At 41.2% G+C, this 26,630-nt stretch overlaps 1 protein-coding gene across 1 annotated transcript; it reads left to right on the top strand.

The window, feature by feature from the left end:
- Nucleotides 1-3,252: 3,252 nt before the first annotated feature.
- LOC132823252 (platelet-derived growth factor receptor-like protein) lies at nucleotides 3,253-25,749 on the top strand. Its single transcript, XM_060836898.1, has 6 exons — nucleotides 3,253-3,490; nucleotides 6,983-7,286; nucleotides 16,865-17,016; nucleotides 20,382-20,675; nucleotides 24,371-24,510; nucleotides 25,535-25,749. Exons 1-6 carry the CDS (start codon nucleotides 3,433-3,435, stop codon nucleotides 25,742-25,744), a joined length of 1,158 nt encoding a protein of 385 aa, XP_060692881.1. The 5' UTR covers nucleotides 3,253-3,432; the 3' UTR covers nucleotides 25,745-25,749.
- Nucleotides 25,750-26,630: the final 881 nt, after the last annotated feature.

The following is a 26,630-nucleotide window of genomic DNA, read 5'->3' as shown; positions in this document are numbered from 1 at the left end:
TAGTTCTGACCTGCTCTAAATAAGGGCACAGGTACAACTGACATGTGATAAAGGTGCCCACAATTAAGCAGAATGTTAGGGTAATTGATTAGTTTACTCTGAAGTACTTGATCATACCTAAATCAAATCTAACTTGGAAAAATGAACTAGTCCACACATTCCATTTACATGAGATAATGGACAAGCAGCAAATCCTAGTTTCACCTTGTGCATTTTCATTGATAACCGAAGGCCAATTCCAGAGAGGCTGGTTTTGCCACAAAGGCCACATGTGAAATTTCAGGTGCTGTTCTTGATTGTTGTTTTCAGCACTGCTAAATGCTGCCATACTGCGGCAACCACCGATCCTCATGATGATGTATGTCAGCCCGCAGCTAACGTCATAGTCATACAGCATAAATGGACCCTTTGGTACAATTAGTTCACACTGAACATGTTACTAAACTAAACTAATCCCACCTGCCTACATTTGGCTTATATACCTCTAAAACTTTCCTATTCATGTACATATCCAAATGTCTTTTAAATGTTGTAACTGTACTTGCATCCACCACTTCCTCTAGCAATTCATTCAACACATTAACCACTGTCTATGTAAGATGTTGCCTCTCATGTTCTTTTTAAATCTTTCTCCTCTCACCTTAAAAAATATGCCCACTAATTTTAAACTCCCCCATCTTAGGGGAAAAAGACCTTTGCTATTCATCTTATCTATGCCCCTCATGATTTTATAAACCTCTATAATGGTCACCCCTTAACATCCTATGGTCCTGTGAAAAATGTCCCAGCCTATCCAGCCTTGCTTCGTAACTCAAACCCTCCACTCCCAGCAACATCCTGGTAAATCCTATCTGAATCTTTAACAATATCATTCCTATAACAGGAACTGCACACAGTACTCAAGAAAAGGCCTCACCAACATCCTGTACAATCTCAATGAGATGTCCCAACTCCTAAAATCAAATGTCTGAGCAATGAAGGCAAGCTAAATGCCTTCTTAACCATCTTATCTACCTGTGATGCAAATTTCAACAAATTATGTACCTGAACTCCTAGGTCTCTCTGGGTCATGCCAGTAATTGTATCAGTCCTGTCTTTATTTATTTTACCAAAATATGATGCCTCATATTTTTCCATCTGCCATTCCGTCGTCCAATTGGTCAAGATTTTTTTGTAAACCTAGATAACCCTCTTCACTATCCACTTTGGCACCAATTGTGGTGTCATCTGCAAATGTACTAACCATCCCTCTTATATTCTCATCCAAATCATTGGCTAGTGTTCTTCAGCTGTGAAGGTTGATGTACAGGGCATTCCTATCATACTTGCAAACATCTATGAAACAGAGCTTTGGGTGTTCAACTGGTCTTCTGGCCCCAGTCAAACCCACTGTGCAGAAAATTCTCTGGAATACATTTGCAATTAAGCCCAAGCAAAAAAAGACACCACTGCCTGATGAGGACTGGCATTCTTGGAAGACTTGCCTTTGAGAAGACTATGACATTCATGGTTTTGTTACACCATGAGATGCCAAGATTGGTCTGTGAATGTCAGAGTTGAAATTTGTTTCCTTCCTTCTGCGGTAGCTGCAAGTTGTCTGTGTTTCATAGTTGTACAAGAAGGTGATAAGAGCAAGGACCTCAAAGCCAGCAATTTGGCCCCAAGAGCCAACTTGTTTTCTTTCATGAGCATTTTGTATGCCAAGCAAAGGTGGTAATGGCTTTACTAATGTGTATATTGGTCCCAGCAGAAATGGGTACATGAATAGGACAGGCTTAGGGGGATATGGGCTGAATGCTGGCAAATAGCCATGGGATTAATTTAGGTTATTTGGTCAGCATGGACCAGCTGGACCAAAGGATCTGTTTCGTGTTGCACATGTCTATGACTTTGATTGTCTACTCTCTTTCCAAGAGGTGACCAAGGGTCAGGTGGATGGGAATGCTGTCCTGCCAAAGATTGAGGAGCTGAAAATGTGTTGCTGGAAAGGCGCAGCAGGTCAGGCAGCATCCAAGGAGCATGAGAGTTGACATTTCGGGCATGAGCCCTTCTTCAGGAATGAGGAAAGTTTTCTTTTTGTCTGTGAGAGTGTTGTCCTGAGCTGGGTAGGTCTAATTGCAGGGAATGTAGGTAGCGGTGCATGGCTGCAAGCGTGGAGCATAGGATCCGGAGGAGGTCTGTTGCTGGAGGCTTCGAATTTGTTGTAGGTATTGGTTGTCCTGGTTGGGTCCAAATTTTGTTGGTCGGAATGTAGTCCGGAGTCCGTGCGGGATTTGTTGGTTCCGTAGGCAGGTGTTGAGGAAGGAGATGTGGCTGTGGTAGCGAGTCTGTTTGAGAATGTGGCTGAAGAGCTTCTGGGCAGAGGAGATGACCTGGGGGTTGCAGTGAGAGAGGGACTCACTGAGATTCTTGTAGAGGGAGGAAGAGAGCTTCTTCAAGGAAGGCATCCTTGCAATAGGATTCGCAGTAGGTAGATTGAGGAGCAGCCTATTCAAATATTGGAAAGGATGGTCTGTAAGCCATGGAGCTTGAACTCATCCCCATGCTGACAGGACAACGACATGATGACTATCGTCAATCGTTCATTGAGAAACCCAACTTCTAGTGTTGTATTTTATGTATGTATAATACATGTACGGATCCAGCTTAAATCTACATCTAGTAACATATACTACCCGTTCCTCAATTTTAAGGCGCAATTACTATATCATTTAACTGTAATTTTCACAGAATCACAGAAGTCTTTCGGCGCAAAGGAAGACATTCGGCCCATCGTTCCTGCACCGAAAATTTACACATTATAATTGGACATTTTCGTTTTGAATTCCAAAGCCATTTGCTTTGCTCGTGGTCGTAGCCTCGACGATAAAGAAGTCCGCACACCACAATGCAACCAAGAAGGTTTATATTTAGTTGACAAAGAGAAGAAATCCCGAGGTTCTTTGGTTTGAAGAGGGAAATGTAAACAGACTAAACTTTGAGCCTCTCTCTCTCTCTGGTGACCGTGGCAGCGTATGAAAGACAGCTCTCATTTCAAGTCCGTGCATTTTTAATACCTTGGATTCCTAATGAGTTTTCGATTGCTTTTAAGATGTATTGAGGAAAGGGTGAGCTGATCGGCGGAAGCGGAGGCTGCAGGAGTTTGTGGATGTTTACTGAGCGCTCCGCGCAGATGAATGGATCCTATTGAGTCACTTAGCCCCTGCAGCTGCCAAGCTCTGCCGGTTTGACTCTCAGCCGCTTGTGAGGACACTTTGTAGGGCGAGAAATAGCTGACTTCTCAATTCCGTTTGAAGAACAACAAATTCCTCGGTATCTCGACATTCCACAGCGAAGCTGCTGAATGCACGTGTTGGTGTGAATTCCCTGCCCGGTGTAACCTTGGGGCTTGTCTGTCAGAAACTCCCCAGTTGATTTTACCATCTTCTGACCATGAGGCTGGGGCTAGTCTTCGTGCTGGTGTGTCTGACTGTTTTCGTCCTGGAATTCGGTAAGTCACATTGCAATCGAGAATCCATTGAGCTAACTCCGTGCTGTCTCCAAACCACATCTTACCTCACTAATGTATCCCTCCTTAGGGTTCTTTTTTGTGTTGTGGAAATATTAACTCTTTAAAGCCTCACGCGGTTGTAAGTGGAATTATTTCTGTGTTATTACCAACGATCGGAAGGTTCAGTAGTCTGGGAGATTCGAAACCACCATTCATAAAGTTTTTAATACCTTTGGAGTTTGAATGAGGGAGAGTGGGCATTGTCACATTGTGTAAATTGTAAGATAAAATGTTGGGATTAGACATTACATTTGTAGAGCTCCGTTCACTTAAAGTGTCTCCGTTCGAATAATGGAACAAAATTGTTGAAATTCCTCTCATTGAAGCAGGTGTTTCAGCACCTCAATGTCTCAGAGCTGAAAACAGCACATTTCAAGCTTAGACAGTGTTGTAACCAGTTTGTGCGGGACAAGCTCACACAATTGTTTTGTTTTTATTAGTGATAATGGTTGAGGGGCAAACATTGTCCAGGATACATGGAGAGAAGCCCGCTTCTCTTCCAATTAGTGTCAATGCTGTTTGACAATCACCTGAGGGGGAAAATCCAGCATCGTTCTGACGTCTGACCCGAAAAGGGGGCGCTCCTCCCTCAGAAAGCTACTGGGATGTGAGCCACAAACCATTTGATATAGGTTCCCAACCGACCAGGATTCTCTGGGAGTCTCAAGAAGTCTTGGACTAACTTCTGTTCCTATGTCTTATGGATTAATCTCCAGGGCATTGCAGAATTGGAGAAAAACAAATCACATGGATATTGTCAACTCCTTTCAAAATTTTTCTTCCCCAGTTATTGAAAATGGGGCTGGGGTGAGGTATTGATGGCGACGGCTGTTTGACTGACAGTCAAGCATCATCCAATTGGCATCCAAATGGGTTGCATCAACATGTGTTAGCCAACTAATGGCTGGGGCAGGGAGGCAAGTTATGTGATAACCCTGGGAACAGATTTAATTATAGTTGGTCACCCCAAACTAGAAGGCAGACTGTTCCACCAAGTTCTGACATCATTTGAGCAGCAAGAAGCATTGCATTTTCTTCTTCTGATCCAATTTGCTCCTGGATTCCTTTCCCCACCATTTCAGCTCTCTACCCAAAAAGACACCACTGTCTTTTTCCAGCCCTTTGCAAATAGTGCATTTCCCAGCATGAGGAAGGCTAGCTCTGGTTGGCAAGTCTGGCAGGTAAAATCCTTTCTTTATGGCCATTCTGTGTGGCCTATGGAAAGGCTTTCTGCAACCCCAGTATGCCTCCTTTAGTTGTGACACAGTGCACTATGATCCATCCACACACTGCCGTCCCAACGCCACCCCGGGCCTCTCTAAAGCTGTTAACTGTGAAGCTACAAGTAAAATATGACAGAAGTAAAATACTGCAGATATCGGAAAGCTCAAGTAAGTGCAAATAAAATCAATAGCTGAGGTAGTCAGATTGACCCTAAATGTTACCTGTTTTTCTCCAAAGTAAAGATTAGAGTGATGCTGGAAAAGCGCAGCAGGTCAAGCAGCATCCGAGGAGCAGGAAGATCGATGTTTCAGGCAAAAGCCCTTCATCAGGAAGGACATTTGCCCGAAACGTCGATTTTTCTGCTCCTCGGATGCTGCCTGATCTGCTGTGCTTTTCCAGCACCACTTGAATCTTGATTCTGATCTCCAGCAGCAGCAGAAAGTCCTCACTTTCGCCTAGTTGTTTTTCTCCATAGTCTTTGCTTGACCTGCTGAATGGTTTTGGTTGCTTTTTTATTCTTAGTACAATGATTATGTTGAACAAGGTCTTTGTTTTGCCATATACTATGTCCTGTTTTGCTCTCCTTATTTGTCAGCGGATAGTGAGATCCTCACAAAGAGAGGCAATTCAGTTAATATTATTTTAAAATCCTTTAATTATCTGGAGTATAGATAATTTGGGATTGTTTTTAATGGGTTAACATGGACTTGGAGGTGTCAAAAATAAGAAAGCAACTTGATTCTGAGGAGGCAGAACAGAATTTCTGGGCTAAAGAGGGCTCAGGGAGCATTAGTGAAATTTCCAATAGTATTGTATTAGATTACATGTTGGGAAGGAAAACAACTCTTACACTTAACTCTAGGTTAAAGTCTTAAGAGAATTAGAACAGTTAACTGGGATATATCATGAGAATCAATGTGCTGCAACATAAAAAAAATATGATTTGGAGATGCCGGTGTTGGACTGGGGTGAACAAAGTTAAAAATCACACAACACCAGGTTATAGTCCAACAGGTTTAATTAAACCTGTTGGACTATAACCTGGCGTTGTGTGATTTTAAAAAAAATGAGCTGTAAGATTTCCTGTAACTGGAAGTCATTTCCACATTACAGAATATTAAATTGTTAACTGAGTCAAGACATTATGGTTTGATTAAACTGTCTTGATTGTCTTTCAGGGTCAGAGAGGAATTTCCAAGAATGGCTGATGATATAACTACAGGGAAACATTTCCTTTTTTTTTGTTTTAGTTTGGTTGGCTTGATGGTGGGTTCTACAAATTCCAGGGTGAAACTGGGCATAATGGAAAAGTTAGACATTTCTTATTCTTCTTGTCATATGTTTGTTCAATTTATTAATCAGCCCAAACAATGATTGATCACAGGAAATTATACTGCATAACATTACAGACATGTCCCTATGAGTAATGTTCTAGTGAATGTCACTGAACAGCAATCAAAAACAGAGCTACATTTTGTGCAACATTGGGAAATAGAACCTGTTTGTAATAATACTGATAAACTGCTTGTTTTATTGGAAAGTAGCACTAAGTGCATTTTGTACTTCATCAAGTCATTGAACTTCAATGTTCACACAAACCACAAGAGAGTTACTTAAATCCACTTCATTTATATAACCCAGTTTGCATTACAGTTGAAGGTCTACCTATTATAAAACACATTACATATCTCAACCTTGCTTAATACCAAACATTTGTGCTTCACTGCAATAGGAGTGGAATATTGAGTTGCCAAAATGCGGGTTCAACCCCTGTGCAGACTCTGGTACTATTTGCCTTCTTGCTTTGCCCAACATGGGCAGAGTGGTGCCCCTTAAAATATAAATAAAGAATGATCTCTGTCCAAAGGAAAGAAATTCCCGTCAGATGTTATTTTGTGGACTGCAGCTAAATATCTGCATGATATCATCATGTGAGAATAGGTTACACAGGCAGTTGAATGACAGTGGGATAAATGGAAATGTTGGGCACACGAAATTATTCACAAAATGGTCCAATTTGGCCATATCTTTTTCTGTGTTGTAATTTTCACAAAAATGATGGGATTGAAAAATAGAAAGGGAAGGGTTGGAGCCTACAGTTTACGGCATTCTCTCTTGTGAATTCAGCAAAAGTTTTAATGATTATAAAAGACTCTAGGCCGAAAATATTTTAATTAAAGTTTTGGAACTGTGTGATTGTTTTCTTAGTGGAATGCCAGAAGGAATCAAGGAATGTCAAAAATGTTGTCAAAGGTAAAAAGCAAAATATTGGGAAGAAAGTCAAACCTGCCATCAAAAAGACAAAAAACAAGCCAAAAGTCAAGAAGGTTTCAGTTAAGGTGCCTTCGAGGATCCTCATAATGACTCATCTGTCAGAAAAAGGCAGGTTTCGAAAACCTTCTGACACTTTGGTGGTCCCTGCTGGAGAAAGGCTGGTGCTACGCTGTAAAGGGAATCACATTAGCTGGGCATATCCCAGTTATCTGGATGAGGATGATGAAGGCAGATTCAGGTATTTTTGTAACTGCTGAAATGTTATTGTATTCGTGCTCATAGAGTTATAGATTCATAGAGATGTGCAGCACGAAACGGACCTTTCGGTCCAACTCATCCAGGCCGACCAGATATCCTAACCTAATCTAGTCCCATTTTCCAGCACTTGGCCCACATCCCTCAAAACCCTTCCTATTCATATACCCATCAGATGTCTTTTAAATGTTGTAATTGTACCAGCCTCCACCACTTTCTCCGGCAGCTCATTCCATGCACGCACTACCCTCCGCATGAAAAAGTTGCCCCTTAGGTCCCTTTTAAATTTTTTCCTGTTGACCTAAACCTATGCCCCAAATTCTGGACTTCCTCACCTCAGGGAAAAGATCTTGTCAATTTATTCTATCCATGTCTCTCATCATTATATAAACCTCTATAAGGTCACCCCTCAGCCTCCGACACTCCAGGGAAAAACGCCCCAGCCTATTAAGCCTCTCCCTCAAACCCTGGCAACATCCTTGTAAATCTTTTCTGAACCCTTTCAAGTTTCACAATATCCTTCTGATAGGAGGGATACCAAAATTGCATGCAATTTTCCAAAAGTGGTCTAATCAATGTCCTGTACAGCCGCAACATGACCTCCCAACTCCTATATTGAGTCTTTGGTCAATGGTAACATCCAGGATGTTGGTAATGCAGGATTCAGTAGTGTTTATGACATTGAATACCAATGGGAGATGGTTAGATACTCTCGTGTTTGAGGTGACCATTTCCTGCAACTTGTGGTCTACATGTTACTGGCCATTTATCAGTTGCTCAGGTATTGCTGTATGTGGATCTGGACTACCTCAGTACCTGAGGAGTTGTGAATAGTCCTGATCATTGTGAAATCATCAGCAAGTATCCTCACTTCTAAATTTATGAGAGAGGGAAGGTCATGAGGGAAGGTCATTGATGAAGCAACTGAAGATTGAGGAGCTCTTGCAGAGATGTTCTGAATCTGACATGATTGACCTCCAACAACCACAATCATTATCATCAACCTATCTCCTTACATGTCATAGAACATAGAACATTACAGCACAGTTCAGCCCTCGATGTTGCACCAACCTATGAAACCAATCTGAAGACCTTCACACCTGCACTATTCCATTCTTGTTCAGATACCTATCCAATGACCATTTAAATGCCCTTAAAGTTGGCGAGTCTACTACTGTTGCAGGCAATGTGTTCCACACTCCTACTACTCTCTGAGTAAAGAAACTACCTCTGACATCTGTCCTATACCTATCATCCCTCAGTATAAAGCTGTGTCCCCTCGTGCAAGCCATTACCATCTGAAGAAAAGGATCTCACTGTCAACACTATCTAACCTGCTAGTTATCGTATATGTCTCAATTAAGTCACCTCTCAACCTTCTTCTTTCTAATGAAAGTAGCCTCAAATCCCCCAGCCTTTATTTCCTCCATACTAGGCAACATCCCAGTAAATCTCCTCTGAACCCTGTCCAAAGCATCCATATCCTTCTTATAATGCAGTGACCAGAACTGTACACAATGCTCCAAGCGTGGCCACACGAGAATTTTGTACAGCTGCAGCATGATCTCATGGTTCTGAAGTTCAATCCCTCTACCAATAAAAGCTAACACACTGTATTCCTTCTTAACAATCCTATCAACTTGGGTAGCAACTTTCAAGGATCTAAGTATGTGGACACTGAGATCCCTCTGCTCAGCTACACTACCAAGAATCTTACCATTAGGCCAGTACTCTGTATTCCAGTTACTCCTTCCAAAATGAATCATCTCACACTTTTCCATATTAAACTCCATTTGCCACTGCTCAGCACAGCTCTACAGCTTATCTATGTCCCTCTGTAACCTACAACAACCTTCATCATCTCAAAACTCGTTAAATCCTTCATCACTATCCACAACTTTACTGATCTTAGTGTCATCTGCAAATTTACTAACCTCATCCTTCTATCCCCTCATCCAGGCCATATATAAAAATTACAAACAGCAGTTCCCCTTAGTATCTGAACACCAGAATGAATATCTCCCATCAACCACCATCCTCTGTCTTCTTTCAGCTAGCCAGTTTCTGATCTAAACCGCTAAATCACCCTCAATCTCATGCCTCCATACACCCCAAATAGCGTACTTTGGGGAACCTTATCAAACACCTTACTGAAATCCATATACACCACAACAGATGCTTTGCCCTCATTCACCTGTTTGGTCGCCTTCTCAAAGAACTGTTATAAAATTTTGTGTGACATCTTTATGTGTATCTTGGGACATTTCACTGTATTAAAGGTGTGACCGAAATGCAAGTAGTTGTTAGCAAAATATCTTCCTTGCTGCCACTGCTGTGTACACAGCAGTTCGGTTATTGTGTGCAGTCATTGGACAAAACAGGTACATGGCATCCAAAATTACTGAATGCAAAGTTTTTCATACATGAGTGCAGTCAAGCAGCATTTTAAAAGGTAATTAAAGTTAATGCCTCAAAAATATTCCCTGATATGCAAGAAAAACAGGTGATGCAGATGAAAATTGAATACCTGTAAACAATCTAAATTGGATAGAAATTACTTTTAAAAAATGATTAAACTCATTAATTTGTTATGTTGAGGCACAGTCATCACCTTCTTAGTAAATGAACAATAAAGTTCAAAGATTTAAAAAATCATGTTAATTCATTCCTTTTGACAAATATCAATAGAATCATATCAAATCTGAAGCAATGCTATTTATTCATATTAATGAATTAATAAACCAGGGTTACAGGCTTGAGGTTAGAGGGAGAGTACCTGGCTGGACTTGCCCCAGCAGCCTTCCTTCACACACACTGCTGCTGAACTGTATCAAAAACTCTAAACAAAGGCTCGCTCCACAGTTCCAAAGGCCACTCCCCTTTGATGATACCATTTTTTTAAGATATGAAAGGCTTAGGCCAGAGGCATTGTCTGTTAGGGATTAACAAAAAGGGCCCCAATAAACCTTTCAAACCCAGCCCAGTTGTAGCCTGGCCAATTACCCCCTCTGAGGAAAAAAGCTCATGGGCATATTAACCTTGTAAAATGACTGACATTGTGACACCTCCCCCCTTAAAAAAATGAACTATCAATATCCAAAGATGGTTTCATTTTTCAAAACACCCAAAAATAATGGTTTTACCCTAAAACGTACATATATATTCACTGAGTATAAACATGCAAAACTACATTCGGATTCAGTCTGTGGTTCTCCCACCACCGAATGCCTTCATCTCTCATTCAAGTCTCGATAATGCATTGGCAATCACATTTTCTCAGTCTGCCACACGCACAGTTTTCAAACTGAATGGCTGCAGCAACAGTTCCATCTAAATAGTCTAGCTTTTTGTCCTTAAATTTCTCCACAAATGTCAATGGGTTATGATCAATGTATACGATTGTCTCAGATGTGTTGCTGGTAATATAAACACTGAAATGTTGTAGAGCCAACACCAAGCTCCAAGTCTCCTTCTCAACTGTTGAATATTTCTGCTGATGAACTTCAATTTCCTGGAGAAATGCCTGATATCCTGCAGGAGCATGGCACCGGCACCCACATCACTTACATAGATAGCCACCTTGAAGGCTTTGTATAATAAGGTGTGGCTAATACCGGGGCAGTGGTTAATACAGTCTTCAGGCTGTCAAATGTCTTCTGACAGTCCACTGTCCACTGAAACTTCTTGCCTTTTTTTAGCAATTCAGTGAGTGGATCAGCCACACAGCTAAAACTCAGCACAAATTTTCCATCAAACAAGTCTGATAAATATTGTAAATGTTCCTTCCATGTGTGACTAAAAATCACCAGGTCATTAATGTTCACAACACAGTTGGGAAATCCGGCAATGACCTTATTGGTTTGTCTCTGAAATGTGGCCAGAGCGTTTTTCATACCAAATGGCATGACTTTAAACTGATATAATCCATTTGGCATTACGAAAGCCGAAATTGCCTTTGCCCTTCTAACAAAGGTACTTGCCAGTGGCCTCTGAGCAAGTCCAACTTAGAAATGTAAGTTGCTTCTCCCAACTCTTCAACACAGTCTTCCAACCGCGGAATTTGATATGTATCAGTCTTTGTAACTGCATTGACTTTGCGATAGTCCATGCATAACTGTTGGGTACCATCTGGCTTTAGCACCATTATCATAGGTGAGCTACAGTCACTGTAACTCACTCAATTATGTCACCTTGGAGCATGAGTTCAATCTCCTTCTGAACCTCTGCCAACTTTAGAAGGTTATGCCTATAAGGATGTTGCTTAATCGGAATAGCATCGCCGATATTTACATCATGCACAATTAGATTAATACTTCCTAGTCTATTTCCTCATATCTCCCCATGTGATAGTAATACTCTTTCAGGTCATTTCAGTTTTTCTAGGAAGGTAATTCAATAATTTATCCCAATTTTTGACAACTTCTTCAATGACCAATTTGATTTGAGGAATGTCCAATTCAGAATCCTCTGAACTTGTTTCTCCCCTCTGTGATATAATCATTAACACCTTCTCCTCCTGCTTACCTTCCCAATCAAAAGGATTTTTGAGCATATTCACATGACACACTCTGTGAGATTTCTTCCTGTCTGGAGTCCTTATCAAGTAGTTCACCTCACTCAATTTCCTTTCGATTTGATAATGCCCATTAAACATTGCTTTTAAAAGTTCACCTATTACTGGAAGTAACACCAATACCTTATCCCCAATTGCAAATTGCGAATTTTTGATTTCTTGTCTGCTTCCTGTTTCCTTCATTCTGCAATCCTTTTAAATGCTGTCTATCCAACTCCTCAGCTCTATTTAATCATTCTCTAAAATTTGACACATAGTCCAAATGAGTGGTCTCTAAATTCTGACTTGTGAACATCTTATTGATCAATTTTAATGGTCCCCTCACTTCATGCCCAAAAACTAATTCAGATGGACTGAATTTGGTCAAATCATTTGGTGCATCTCTGATCACAAAAAGCATAAATGGAATTCCCTTATCCTAGTCATCTGGATAGGCCTGGCTACAAGTCCTCAGCATGGTCTTCAGTGTTTAATGCCCTCTTTCTAGTGCTCCCTGCGAATCTGGATGGTACGCAGTAGATTTGAATTGTTTTATTCCTAAGTTGTCAATAACTTCCTTGAATAGTTTGGATGTGAAGTTTGACCCTTGATCCGGCTATCTCTTTTGATAGTCCATATCTAGTAAAAGAAATTGAGTAATTCCTCCACAATCCTTTTTACTGTGATATTACGTAATGGAATGACCTAATTGATACATCCATTATTGTTAACAAATACTGATTTCCACTTTTTGTTTGAGGTAGGGGACCTACGCAATCAATTAAGACTCTTGTAAATGGTTTCTGCAAAGCTGGAATAGGTATTAAAATGCAGGTTTTATTACTGCCTGTGGTTTTACAATTACCTGACATGTACGACCTGTCTGGCAAAAGTCAGCTACATCCTTGTGCAGTCCAGGCCAGTAAAAATGTCTTTGTATTTCATCCTGTGTTTTCCTCACTCCTAAATGATCTCCATTTGGTAGCTCATGTGCCACTCACAACACCTCCCTTCTAGACCCCATTGGCAAGACAATTTGATGAATTTCTGCCCATTTCTCATCTGCTTGAATACGTGATGATCTCCATTTCCTCATTAAGACATAATTTTTCAGGTAACAACACTCAGGGATATATTCAGATTCCTTCTGTATATGCCTTTTGATACAACTGCTTTAAATTTTCATCTTTCTCCTGTAACTCAATTACTTTTGTAGAGCGAAAGATATTTGAATATTACCTTTGTGCTCTTATTTTGTCTCAACTATCTGACCAACACAGTCTCCGCTAGTGCCACTTCAACTTCCTTATCTATACCCTTTGGTCTCTCCTGTTTCAACTGGTGACTCTGTGACCTCATTACTATACAATCAGGAAAGATTCCAGGGTAAAAGTCCTGCATTGCTTCAGTTGCCTGAGTCTCCACTGGCTTTTCAACTAGAGTAGGTGGCACACCTACCAGTGAATCAGCTATATCATTTGCAAGGACAAATTGTATTCCTGGAGCTGAGAGTTTGTCCAGTGCTCCCCCAACAAATTTTCCACTCTTCTCTGGACTCTCTAGCCTTGCTTTATATACTTGAGCACTTTTTGTCTCACCATGAATTCCTGTTACCAGTACCTTTTCTGGCAATAGTCCCTCAGGAATACATATCTCCTCATCTTTCACCATTACTGACTGAGAGGATCTGGAGTCCCTTAACATTGAAACCTCTTTACCGGCTATTCCTGGCCTGTGTGAATTAACTTTACCCTTGCATGTATATTTTTTAAGCAGATCCGGCATTTCCTCCTTAACCAACCTTCAATCAGCTCGTATACTCTGACGCAGCTTTCTAGCTTCCACTGTGCTTTCTGTTACCATTCCAACAAAACTCCAAGACTTGTCATGTTTTCCAACATCTGGCTATTTTCTAGCCCACCAACACTGTGTCTACTTTATTGCAATGGAAATACTGGAACTTTTTCCCCTCTTTGTCCCCTTTTACTCTTCTTTGTCCTCCTGTGGTAAGTGACCCTTATGATCTTCACTGAGATCTATCTTTCCCTTTCCACGTGAGGATTTCTCTTTGCTCCAATTTCTATCCCTCATGGACTGAAATTGATTTTGGAAGCCAAACAGTGTTTTATGGACCAGGACATAATCATCAGCCACTTCAGCTGCTAACCTTGCTGTTTTAACTCTCTGCTTTTCCACATGAGTTTGCATTAATTCAGGCAGTAAATGTTTGAACTCCTCCAAAATTATTTCGGGTGTTGATTTGCTCTATTTTTAAAGCTCTTATCCACCTGTCAAAATTACTTTGTTTGATCCTTTCAAACTCAATATAGGTTTGACCAGATTCCTGAAACATTGTCTATAGGCTTCTGGGACAAGCTAATGTACACTTAAGATAGCATTTTTTATCTCCTCAAAATCCCCAGATACCTCCTCTGATAGTGATGTGAATACCTTACTATCTCTACTCACAAGTTTGGTTTGGATTAACAAAACCTACATTGCTACTGGCCACAGCATTTGTTTAGCCTCTTTTTCAAATTAGATGAAAAAGGCTTCTTATCAAATCTAAACAATGCTTGAACATACTGAAACAGTTTCTGACTAGACATCTGACTACCAGGGGCTTGCTCATCCTCACTCTCTTCCTCACTAAACCTACCTTCAGCCTTTCTCTCCAGCCTTTTAAGCTGCCTTTCCTTTCTAAGTGTCATTTTCTGAAGTTCAAAATCTCTCTCTTTTTCTCTTCTGCTAAAGCACTTTGATCTTTTCCCTTCTCTTCTGCTAAAGCTCTTTGTTTTCTTTCTCTTCTGGTTTTAATTGTAACTCAAACTGTTTAATTTCTGCTTCTAACTGAAGCTTCTTCATTTGCAATTGAAGTTTAGCTCTCTCTACAGATCCTGATGGTGTTTCCAGCAAATTTAAATACTGAGCTACTAGTGCGATCATCTCACCTTTCCTCACATGAGGAGGTACCTTCAGCTCCAGTTTGTCTACCAACTCCCACAGCTTGGTCTTATTCACCTTTTGTAAAACCCCCAAAGTCATCTCTGCCACCTTCAGAACCTCCTTGCTGACCGAAGGAGCCATTGCTATCCGAACCCTGTCTAAACCAAACAAATCAACACCCGAAATAAAAGACACTAACACCTATTACTCGCTGTTTAAATCCCGCAAAGAGCTCCCAGTCTGTTATGGACCCGACCCTACTCCTCAAAACATTTTAAAGCAGGTAGCCCAGACCGTAACTTTGTCATTTGTTTTAGGTAAGTGTATAGTGGATATTCCTGGAGTGAATCAGCTGATCTGACTACCACGTTTTGAACAAACAGAATTTATTTACGAAATTACAGAATGAAACACAAAGAACAGAAAATAGACTACTGGATAACTTATCCTATCCAAAATCCCAACCGACTATCCCGACCTAATGATGCTGTTCAGAAAATACTTGCAACAATCCCAATAAACACATCCCTTAGAGTAAGAATGAAACAAACCAGGGCTTACAGGCTTGAAGTTAGAGGGAGAGTACCCGGCTGGACTTGCCCTAACGGCCTTTCTTCACACACACCGCTGCTGAACTGAATCAAAAACTCTAATCAAAACAAAGCTGGCCACTCCCCTTTGATGATACCCGTTATTTTTAAGACATGAAAGCCTTAGGCTGGAGGCATTATCTGTTAGAAGTAAACAAATGAGGCCCCAATAAGCCTTTCAAACCCAGCCTAGTTGGAGCTTGGCCAATTACCCCCTGTCAGGGAAAAAACTGAAGGGCATAGTAACCTTGTAAAAAGATCAACATTGTGACAATAGCAACTGCTGTGACTTTGGAGTCCATTTAAAGAGCTATCTCCTCACAAGTTGTGTCACTGTACAGCACTGTTTAGCACAGCAAGGTTTTAGTTATTGCAATGTGACAATAAATGGATGATCTGTTTTCAGATAACAGTTGAGGGACAAGAAGTAGTCAGAAACAGTGAAAAGTATCCCTGCTATATATTTTGTGAAATAATGCCATGGGAAATTTAATATCAATCTGAGAATGGAAGACAGAGGCCTTCGTTTATCATTTCATCTGATAAGTGTCACCATTGAAAATACAACTCAGACATAGGGTTAAACTGGGCATCTCATTTGTTCACTGGATTAATCAGCTCATCTTTTGGAAGAGTGCAGCAAGAGTTTAATACACTTTTATTTCTAACTAAATCATAGAAAATGGGGTCTAGAGTAGGTCATTCGGCTCTTAGATCTGACTCCACCATTTTTTTGATCATGGCTGATTATCGAATCCTGTTCCTGCTTTCTTCCCATACCTTTTGATCCCTTCAGCCATAAGAACTATCTCTATCTCTTTCTTGGGGAAAATAATATTTTAGTCTCAAATGCTTTCGATGGCAGAGAATTCTACAGGCTCACCATTCTCTGGGCAAAGACATTTCTCCTCATCTCAGTCCTAAATCATCAAATCTTTAACAGTGTGGAAACAGGCTTTTTAGGACATCAAGTCGACACCAAAGAGCACCCCACCCTAACCCTGTAACCCCACAATTCCCACAGCCAATCCATACATCTTTCGACTGTGGGAGGAAACTGGACCACCCAGGGGAAGCACACTCAGACACAGGAAAATGGCACAACAGTTCCCAAGAGTGGAATCGAACCCAGGTCGCTACTATTGTGAGACAGCAGCACTTGACACTGAGTCACCATGCTCACATAACTCATACCCTCGACTGTCACCCCCTGGCACTTGACTGTGGGGTCACCAGGAACATGCTCCCTGCATCTACTGTCTAGTCCAATTAGAACTTTATAGGTTTCTATGAGATATCTCCCTATTCTTCTAAACTCCGTTGAGTTCAATCCTAACCGATTCCTGTCTCTGAACATAAGGACATAAGAGCTACTGTTTTGGAGAATAATGATATTAAACTGCATGATTTCTTATCTTTGATTCTTGTCAATTGCCATTCGAATGGTATTTTAAAATTGTTTTTTCTTCATAGCATTACCCATCGGGATCGGTTTAGCCAACTGACAGTAGTAAACAGCACAGCGGCTGATACTGGTGAATATCGTTGCTGGGCATTGGATTGTGACACTGAGACCTGCAGAAAGGATGATTCCAAAACAGGAAGTACTTATGTATTCTTCACTGGTGAGGACTGATTCTAGATTTAAAGCAAGTGGGAAAAGGAAGCTGACTGAGTGAATGGATTGGATTTTAGATGGCTAAATTTAACAAATATGGGAACAGTTTTTATTTTTCTACCTTCTTTAAATCTTTTCTAATTCTACTATTGTTGGGTTGAGCTCTAGATGTTTGTGGTGCTGTACTCTAAGACAGAAGAAGCGTTTGACTTTTTATTCTAATGATATACCCTACAGCTCGGCACAAATTCTAAGCTAATGCTTCATTTCTCAAGACTCTCCAACCTCTCTGGTCACAAAATAGCTTCCTAAGTATATATTCAGGAGTTAACCTTTCTCCTCTACAATAATTGTCTGTGATTGGCCATTAGCTTAGATGGTGAGAGTGTGATGCAGAGTGATGCCAACAACACAGGTTCAATCCACATATCAGCATTGGTAGTTCATTTAGACCCACCTCTGTACCTTGCTCCCCAATTGCAGACTGGAGTTCATTGTGCTGCATAATCGTTTCTTTCTCTCGAATGGAGAGAGATGACTGTGGTCCTTTATGGCCCCTTACCTTACTATAGTCTTGTACATCTCTATTAGTCTCCAAAAGAACAAACTCTGTTTCTCCACCCTAACTTTGCAGCTAAATTCTCTCCTTCTGAAATCTCCTCTGTTCCTTTTTTTCAGATTACCTACAGTATGGAAACAGGCCCTTCGGCCTAACAAGTCCACATTGACCCTTTGAAGAGTAACCCACCCAGACCCATTCCCCTAGCAGATATTTACCCCTGACTAATGCACCTAACATTATGGGCAATATAGCATGGCCAATTCACCTGGCCTGCATATCTTTGGACTGTGGGAGGAAACCAGAGCAAACTCACGCAGATATAGGGAGAATGTGCAAAATCTACGCGGACAGTTCCCCAAGGCAGGAATTGAACCCGGGTGCCGTGAGACAGCAGTGCTAACCACTGAGCCACCACTATATGCGTTTGCTGCTGAATATAACATGCACATATTTGCCATCTATCAAACTTCCTCTGAAGTGTCGGATAATAATGTGGTTGATGGAGTCTTCCATCTCAAGTGCAAAGTGGTTTAAACTTACTAGTCTTTGCCCAAGTTCTTCACCCTCATAGATTCATATGTTCATCCAATTTGGTTCATCGCACATACTAGTCAAAAGAGGATGTGTTTGTAAGACAGTAAATAACATAGGTCCAGGTCTAATTGGCTATTGTGTTAAAGACCAGACAGTATTTTGTCTAAAAAACAATGCAAGAACAATTTAACCAGGCTAATCATGGGCCTGTCAACTTCCTTCCAAAGATTGGCTCAGTGGTTAGCACTGCTGCCTCACAGTTGGAGGAATTGGGCCCCTTCCATTTCACACCATTCCCCACACCACTCTCAATGCTCCCCTATACTCAGTATGCCATCACAGCGCCAGGTACTTGGGTTCAAATCCACCCTCAGGTGACTGTGTGGAGTTTGCACATTCTCCCAGTGTCTGTGTGGGTTTACTCCACATTTTCCAGTTTCCTATCTTGGTCCAAAGATATGCAGGTTATGTGGATTGGCTGTGTTGAATTGCTTATGGTGTGCAGATTGTGTGAATTAGCCACAGGAAATGTAGAATTATAGGGTAGGAGGCTGGGTTTGGGTGGGATGCTCTTTAGCGAGCTGGTGTGGACTTGATGAGCTGAATGGCCTGCTTTTACACTGTAAGGATTCTGTAAAAACAATCATTAGCAAAATGATAGAAGGAAAATGATTGTAATTGAGTGACACCCACTCACCAATAATATATTTATCAATACTGAAGGCCACATCTTCATTAACTTAGCAGCAGCAGCAGCAGCAGAATTGTTTTGTTTTTAAGGACTCAGTTACATGAAGTTTTCACTCTCAGTTGACAGGGATGGAATAAGGTCAGTCCTGCCAACCCTGGGAACAGATCATAAGCTGTTACCAGGCCAGTGAGTACTGAGGCAGTCTGGTTAAGTAGCTTGCCTCAGTTCCCTGGAACCTTGTCCCAGGTACATGGAAAAGAATTGGGTCCCTTCCATCTCTCCCCATTCCCCTCAGCACTCTTAATGCTCCCCTGTACCCAGTATGCCATCTCCATACCACCTCGATGCCCATTCACAAAATGTGCACCATGTACAAAATGAGTGAGTCCTAGCAATAGCAAGTATTGAAATACTGAGGAAAACCAAATTTTCTCAGAAATTCGCTTTTAAGAAACCCTTTGGTTCCTACAATCTTAGATATAAAAAATATCAAATCAAACAGGGCCATTATAGTAACAGAATATTTTAAGAATTTACATGATGGTATGTGGATATCGCTTCTCAATGCCCTTGAGAAGGTGGCGCTTTCTTGAACTGATGGCATCCATTTAATATAGGAAGACCCACTATGTTGTAAAGAAGGGAATTACAGAATTTTGCCCCAGTGATACTGAAGGAACAGTGAAATGGTTCTAGTTCAGGTTGGTGAGTAGTTTGGAGATGAACTCACAGGTAGTGGTGCTCCCATGTATCTGCTGCTCTTGTGTTCTGTGAAGGTTTGGTCTCTCTACCGTAGAGAAACCTTATTTGTCATACAGAGAATGCAGCAGAGGCTCATTAGTCTGATGCAGGGATGGCAGGACTGTTGTATGAGGAGAGGTTGGTTCAACTGACCCTGTATTCACTAGAGTTGAGAAGAATAAGAGGGGATCTGATCAAAATATATAAAATTCTAACTAGGTTAGGTAGGCTAGATGCAGGATGTAATAAAACAAAGATGTGGATGCTGGAGATCTGAAACAAAGTTGCTGGCAAAACTCAGCAGGTCTGGCAGTGTCTGTGGGAAGAAAGTAGCATTAACATTTCGAATCAAGTGCCACTTCATCAGAACTGTCAGTTTCTGTTTTCTTCCTACAGATGCTGCCACAGTTGCTGAGTTTCACCAGCAATTTTGGCTAGACACAGGTTGGATGATTTCCCTGGTAGGGGAGTCTAGAAAAACTGCAACTACAACGCTGTTAGAATGGGATTTCCAGAGCTTTGACCCAGTGACACTGAAGGAACACTGATATATTTCCAATTTAAGATGGTGGATAGCTTGAAGGGGAGCATCTAGATGGTGATGATGTCTCAATGTAACATGTGCAGAGCAATGCCTGCATGCCAAATCCTCTCAATGGCTGATTTTGGTTCGCAAATAAAAGGCTCTACTCAAATGAAATCCAGTGTGTTTTCCACCACAAAATTGGAAACTTGCTTTGAAATTGTGAATTCCAAAGGAAATAAATCATTGAATAAGTACAAGTTAGCTTTGCAGTTTTAATAAATAAAACCGTTAATTTGGTCTCTCTCTCTCTCTCTCCAGATCCACGTGAACTGTTTGTACCAACAAATGATTATTATGAAGCCATACAGCTTCGCACTGACAGGCCCACAAGATTACCTTGCCAAGTGACAAACCCTCTTGCAAAAGTGTCTCTGCACCGGGAATTTCCACCTGAGGTGATTCCGGTAAACGGGAAATTAATCACATTTGATGTGAAGAAAGGGTTCATTATCCACAAGGCTTTGCCATTGTTTGCTGGCACAGTGTACTGTGTGGCAAGTTATCGAGGATTAATGCAGAGCTCTACAAAATATCTCCTCATATTTACCAATTGTGAGTATATGTATTTTTAAAAATGTAATCTTTTTCTTTCTGATCAACCTGTTCAGAGATGTTATTACACACCTCTCGAGCAGGTGAAACTTGAATCTTGGCCTCCCAGACCAGGGGTTGTGACACTACCACTAATCTATAGCCTCAGTTGTAAGTACAAACAAACCTTGATTATCCAAAGCACACGATCGGGCATATTTCAATCAGTTAATCAAATGCCGGATTTTCGGAATGTCGGATAACATAGTTAGCCAAACATCAGGACCTTGTGATCTTGTTTGGATAATTGGAAACTCGGTTAATCGAATGCCGGATAATCGAGGTTCCTCTGCACGTATGTATACATGTTTCATGAAGCAATTACACTGGTGCTATCTGACGCATCCAGAAGGACTGGGATATTATAGCAATTACAGAAACGTGGCTCAGGGATGGACAGGACTGGCAGCTTAATGTTCTAGAATACAAATGCTACAGGAAGGATAGAAAGGGAGGTATGAGAGGAGGGGAAGTGGCGCTTTTCATAAGGGATAGCATTACAGCTGTACTTAGGGAGGATATTCCTGGAAATACATCCAGGGAAATTATTTGCTTTGAACTGAGAACTGAGATCATCTTATTGGGATTGTATTTTAGACCCCTAATAGTCAGAGGGAAATTGAGAAACAAATTTGTCAGGAGATCTCAGTTATCAGTAAGAATAATAGGGTAATTATGGTAGAAGATTTTAACTTTCCAAGCATAGACTGGGACTGCAGTAGTGTTAAGGGTTTGGATGGAGAGGAATTTCTTAAGTGTGGACAAGAACATTTTCTGATTCAGTGTGTAGATGTACATACTAGCAAAGATGCAAAACTTGACCTACTCTTGGGAAATAAGGTAGGGCAGGTGACTGAGGTGTCAGTGGGGGAGCACTTTGGGTCAATGACCACAATCCTATTAGTTTTAAAATAGTGATGGAAAAGATCTAAAAGGTAAAGTTCTAAATTGGAGGAAGGCCAATTTTGGCGGTATTAGGCGAAAATGTTCTAAAGCTGACTGGGGGCAGATGTTTGCAGATAAAGGGACGGCTGGAAAATGGAGAGCCTTCAGCAATGGGATAACATGAGTCTAGAGACAGTATGTTCCTGTTAGGGTAAAAGGGATGGCTGGTAGGTGTAGGGAATGCTGAATGACTAAAGAAATTGTTTAAGAAATAGAAGGAAGCATGTGTCAGGTATAGACAGAATAGATCGAATGAATCCTTATTAGAATATAAAGGCAGTAGGAATATACTTAAGAGGGAAATCAGGAGGGCAAAAAGGGGACATGAAATAGCTTTGGCAAATAGAGTTAAGTAGAATCCAATGAGTTTTTACAAATACGTTAAAGAAAAAAGGGTAACTAGGGTGAGAATAGGACCCCTCTAAGATCAGCAAGGCAGCCTTTATGTGGAGCTGCAGGAGATGGGGGAGATAACAAATGAGTATTTTGGATCAGTATTTACTGTGGAAAAGGAAATGGAAAATACAGAACGTGGGGAAATTGATGGCGACATCTTGAAAAATATCCACAGTACAGAGGAGGAGGTGCTGGATGTCTTGAAATGTGTCCAATGGGCTAAATCCCCAGAACCTGATCAGGTGTACCCGAGAACTCTTTGGAAAGCTAGAGAAGTGATTGCTGGGCCCCTTGCTGAGTTTTCTGTATTATCGATCATCATAGGTGAGGTGCCAGAAGACTGGAGGCTGGCTAACGTGATGCCACTATTTAAGAAAGGTGATAAGGAAAAGCCAGGGAACTATAGAGCAGTGAGTCTGACATCAGTGGTGGGCAAGTTGTTGGAGGGAATCCTGAGGGACAGGATGTACATGTATTTGGAAAGGCAAGGATTGATTATGGATAGTCAACATGGCTTTGTGTATGGGAAATCATGTCTCACAAACTTGATTGAGTTTTTTGAAGAAGTAACAAAGAAGATTGATGAGGGCAGAGTGATAGACGTTATCAATATAGACTTCAGTAAGGGTCCCCATGGAAGACTGGTTAGCAAGGTTAGATCTCATGGAATACAGGGAGAACTAGCCATTTGGGTGCAGAACTGGCTCGAAGGTAGAAGACAAAGGATAATGGTGGGTTGTTTTTCAGACTGGAGGCCTGTGACCAGTGGAGTGCCACAAGGATCGGTTTGTCATATTTACAAATGATTTGTATATGAACATAGGAGGTATAGTTAGTAAGTTTGCAGATGACACCAAAATTGTAGGTGTAATGGACAGCAAAGATGATTACCTCAAATTATAATGGGATCTTGATCAGGTGGGCCAATGGGCTGAGAAGTGGCAGGTGGAGTTTAATTCAGATAAATGCAAGGTGGGTGCTGGCACTTTGGGAAAGCAAATCTTAGCAGGACTTATACACATAATGGTAAGGTCCTAGGTAGTGTTGCTGAACAAAGACACCTTGGAGTGCAGGTTCATAGCTCCTTGAAAGTGGAGTGGCAGGTTGATAGAATAGTGAAGAAGGCATTTGATATGCTTTCCTTAATTGGTCTGAGTATTGAGTACAGGGGTTGGGAGGTCATGTCGCAGCTGTACAGGACATTGGTTTGGGCACTTTTGGAATATTGCGTGCAATTCTGGTGTCCTTCCTATCGGAAGGATGTTGTGAAACTTGATTGGGTTCAGAAAAGATTTACAAGGATGTTGCCAGGATTGGAGGATTTGAGCTATAGGGAGAGGTTGAATAGGCTGGGGCTGTTTTCCCTGGAACGTTGGAGGTTGAGGGGTGATCTTATACAGGCTTCTAAAACTATAAGCGGCATGGTAGACAAAGCCTCTTCTCTGGGGTGGGGGAGTCCAAACTAGAGGGCATAGGTTTAGGGTGAGAGGGGAAAGATACAAAAGGGACCTAAGGGGCAAATTTTTCACGTAGAGGGAGGTGCGTGTGTGGAATGGGCTGCCAGAGAAAGTGGTAGAGGCTGGTACAATTGCAACATTTAAAAGGCATTTGGATGGGTATATGAATAGGAAGGGCTTGGAGGGGTATGAGCTGGGTGCTGGCAAGTGGGACTAGATTGGGTTGGGATAACATGGTCGAGTTGGACTGAAGGGTCTGTTTCCGTGCTGAATATCTCTATTACTGTCTGACTCTCAGTGCATACGTAAAAAAACAAGTGATGTTAGCTGTTGTTGCTGAGCAGCTGTAGGAAATTGTCATCTCAAATTATTTCACCCTACTTTAAGAACTGTAGTGGTAGTGACGCTCTCCTAAAGATTTCTTATACAGCCTTGAGAAAAAGGTAAAAAGAAAGATTTGAATTTATATCATGCCTTTCATGACTACAGGTAAACGTAGGAATGCAGGATGTCCCAAAGTGCTTTATTGCCAATTAATTACTTCTTGTAGTCTAGTTTCCAGTCGTAATGCACGAAATGCCAAGTCCAACCTGAAACTGAGACTGAAAAACTTCAGCAAGATATTCCTACATCTACACAATTGTATCCAGTTTACCCAGTGTGACTGTTGGCATTTAGCAAAACCTTTTTTCCCCAAGACCAACTCTCCATTGAATTGGGCCAATTTCAATTCCATGTAGGTTTTACCTTATTATCAATGAGGTTTGACCTTCATGGTAGAGACGAGGGTGCTTCATAAACATGTACGAAAAGTGAAGGTAGTGAAATGAAAGTAAACTTTGCACTTTTCTCTCTCAGACCCATCTGCCCCTCCATTAGCTAAAATCAAAGCCTCGTCAAGCTCTGTATCTGTGGGTGAAAACTTTAATCTGACTTGTACAGCTCTTGGAGAAATTGACATAGAGGTGGACTTCACCTGGGAGTTCCCTGGTGAGCAGGTAAGTTGGATCTATCCTTTGAAAATTTGATGCTGGTATGCTGATGTGAATGATAGGATATCTCCAGAGTGTTTGTTGGCAGTGTTGTATTGCTGGGCAGTAGTCTTCAGTTAGGTGCTGAGAAGGAAACTTGATTGCTGGGGGTTTCGGGGCAACTAAAACACCAGGAGTCTGTGGGAGAGACCTAGGCGGAGGAAGAGATGGACACATTCAGCCATTGGTATAGGTACATTAGGATGGAAATTGAGTCAGCTGTGGGGGAGGGGGTCGCTCTACAGAGTTGGATGCAATGACCAGCAAAGTAAAATAATTGCATACAGTGCTGACATCTGAAACACGAATTGAGTCCTTAGTATTTTCAAACATAAAGACTGATGTTAACTTAAGATGCCCAGAACTAAAATTGGGCTCCCAGGCTGGCTTGTTAATATATAGACCAATCATCAATCATAGAAGAGGCTGCCATCAGAACGTTGAGTTTGTTGGAAATAGAAGCCAGCAATCCTTCTCCTAACCCTATTTGAAAGAAATCCCATCTATTGAATAAAATGCTTTGGGACATCTCTGTACATAGTTCTTCTTGCCGTGAATATTATCACTCTGTAGCATTTAGAGGCATATTTTCCAAGACCAGCAGCTGGCCACCCAGAACTGCTGTGAATGTTAGGCTTTCCATGGATTGAGAACCCAACCTGAGAAAACTCATTGACTTCCATTACTGCTTTTCTGAGTTACAGTTAGGCCTTCTGATTGGTACAAAGGACAAAAAGTATACTTCTTCATACTAATACTGATGCCTGCTGTGACTTGTACTTGCCTACAAAGTCCTTGCTGCCTCCAGAGACTAGGAAGAACAACTATCTATTGGAAGAAATGTCAAGTGTATCTTTCAAGTTTGAAGATTTACAAATGTGGCTCTTATTCATGCTGAGAGAACATCCTTTTATTGATTTTGTTTTGCCTTGTTGTTTTCTTATTCTGCCTACTGTTATTCTCTTCTTTATTTCCTTTACCATGTAACCAGCTGGGAAGGCCAGCCTACACCAGGGAAAGCCAAGAGTCCGTATACGTGGATGGGCAGTTACGTCAGTTGTCTAAAAGTGTTCTCCTGGTGGATGAGGGACGTCCTGTTGACAATGGGCTTTACAAATGTGTTGCTCAGAACTTGCAGGGAAAGACCACTGTGTCCACTCATGTAAAAGTGCTTCCGCGTACAAGTCCTGGCCAAACGTAAGCACAGGAGCAAGGCTAAATGTTTCCTCAAGTTACAGAGAAAACTCTGAAAAACAGAGAAACTAATAGCAATATAGTATTTTAAATAATTGCCATCAATGCTAACTATACAGTTGTTATCAGTCCTTTCTGATTTAGAAAATGTTATTTAAAATTTGTTTTATATTTCATTATGCACATAAATTGGCTGCTGTGCTTCTTACCTTACCCCGTGTCTATAATTCAAATTGTGAAACATTTGAGATGCCCTGGCATCATGAAAAGTTCTAGTGGAAATGGAAGCCTCCCTTTTAAGCTTCTTAACGAAACAGTACCACCCTTGAAATACATTTCTCAATTTATCTAATCAAATACGAGCATGAATCCAACTTAGAACTATATCCTCAGCATTGTATTTTAAACAAGGTGCAGAGAGGTAACGTCATATATTGTGGGGATGGGGCAAAAGTGGGAATAGCAATGATCATGTTGAATGTCAGAGCAGGCTCAAAGGGCCAAATGACCTATTCCTGTTCCTAATTTCTATGTTTCTATGTCACATCATCATGTTTGCACAGAGAATATATTTTGTGTGCTGTATAAAATGAGTGGCAACAGAGGGAGCCAAGAGATTAAGTTCTGTATAGATGGCAAAGTTTGCTTTGTGAATTGAGCATTGTGAGTTTGTGGATTGGGCTGCTGCCAACAGCAGAGGGAGCTGGTTACTTTGAGTTCGATTTGGAGATGGTGGTGTTGGACTGGGGTGTACAAAGTTAAAAATCACACAACACCGGTTTATCGTCCAACAGGTTTAATTGGAAGCACTAGCTTTCGGAGGTGACAACCACCTGATGACGGAGCGGCACTCCGAAAGCTGGTGCTTCCATTTAAACCTGCTGGACTATAAT

This window comes from Hemiscyllium ocellatum, chromosome 16, assembly GCF_020745735.1.
Source record: "Hemiscyllium ocellatum isolate sHemOce1 chromosome 16, sHemOce1.pat.X.cur, whole genome shotgun sequence".
In the NCBI taxonomy this organism is placed as follows: Eukaryota; Metazoa; Chordata; class Chondrichthyes; order Orectolobiformes; family Hemiscylliidae; genus Hemiscyllium; species Hemiscyllium ocellatum.
This window is presented reverse-complemented; position numbering and strand designations above follow the sequence as displayed.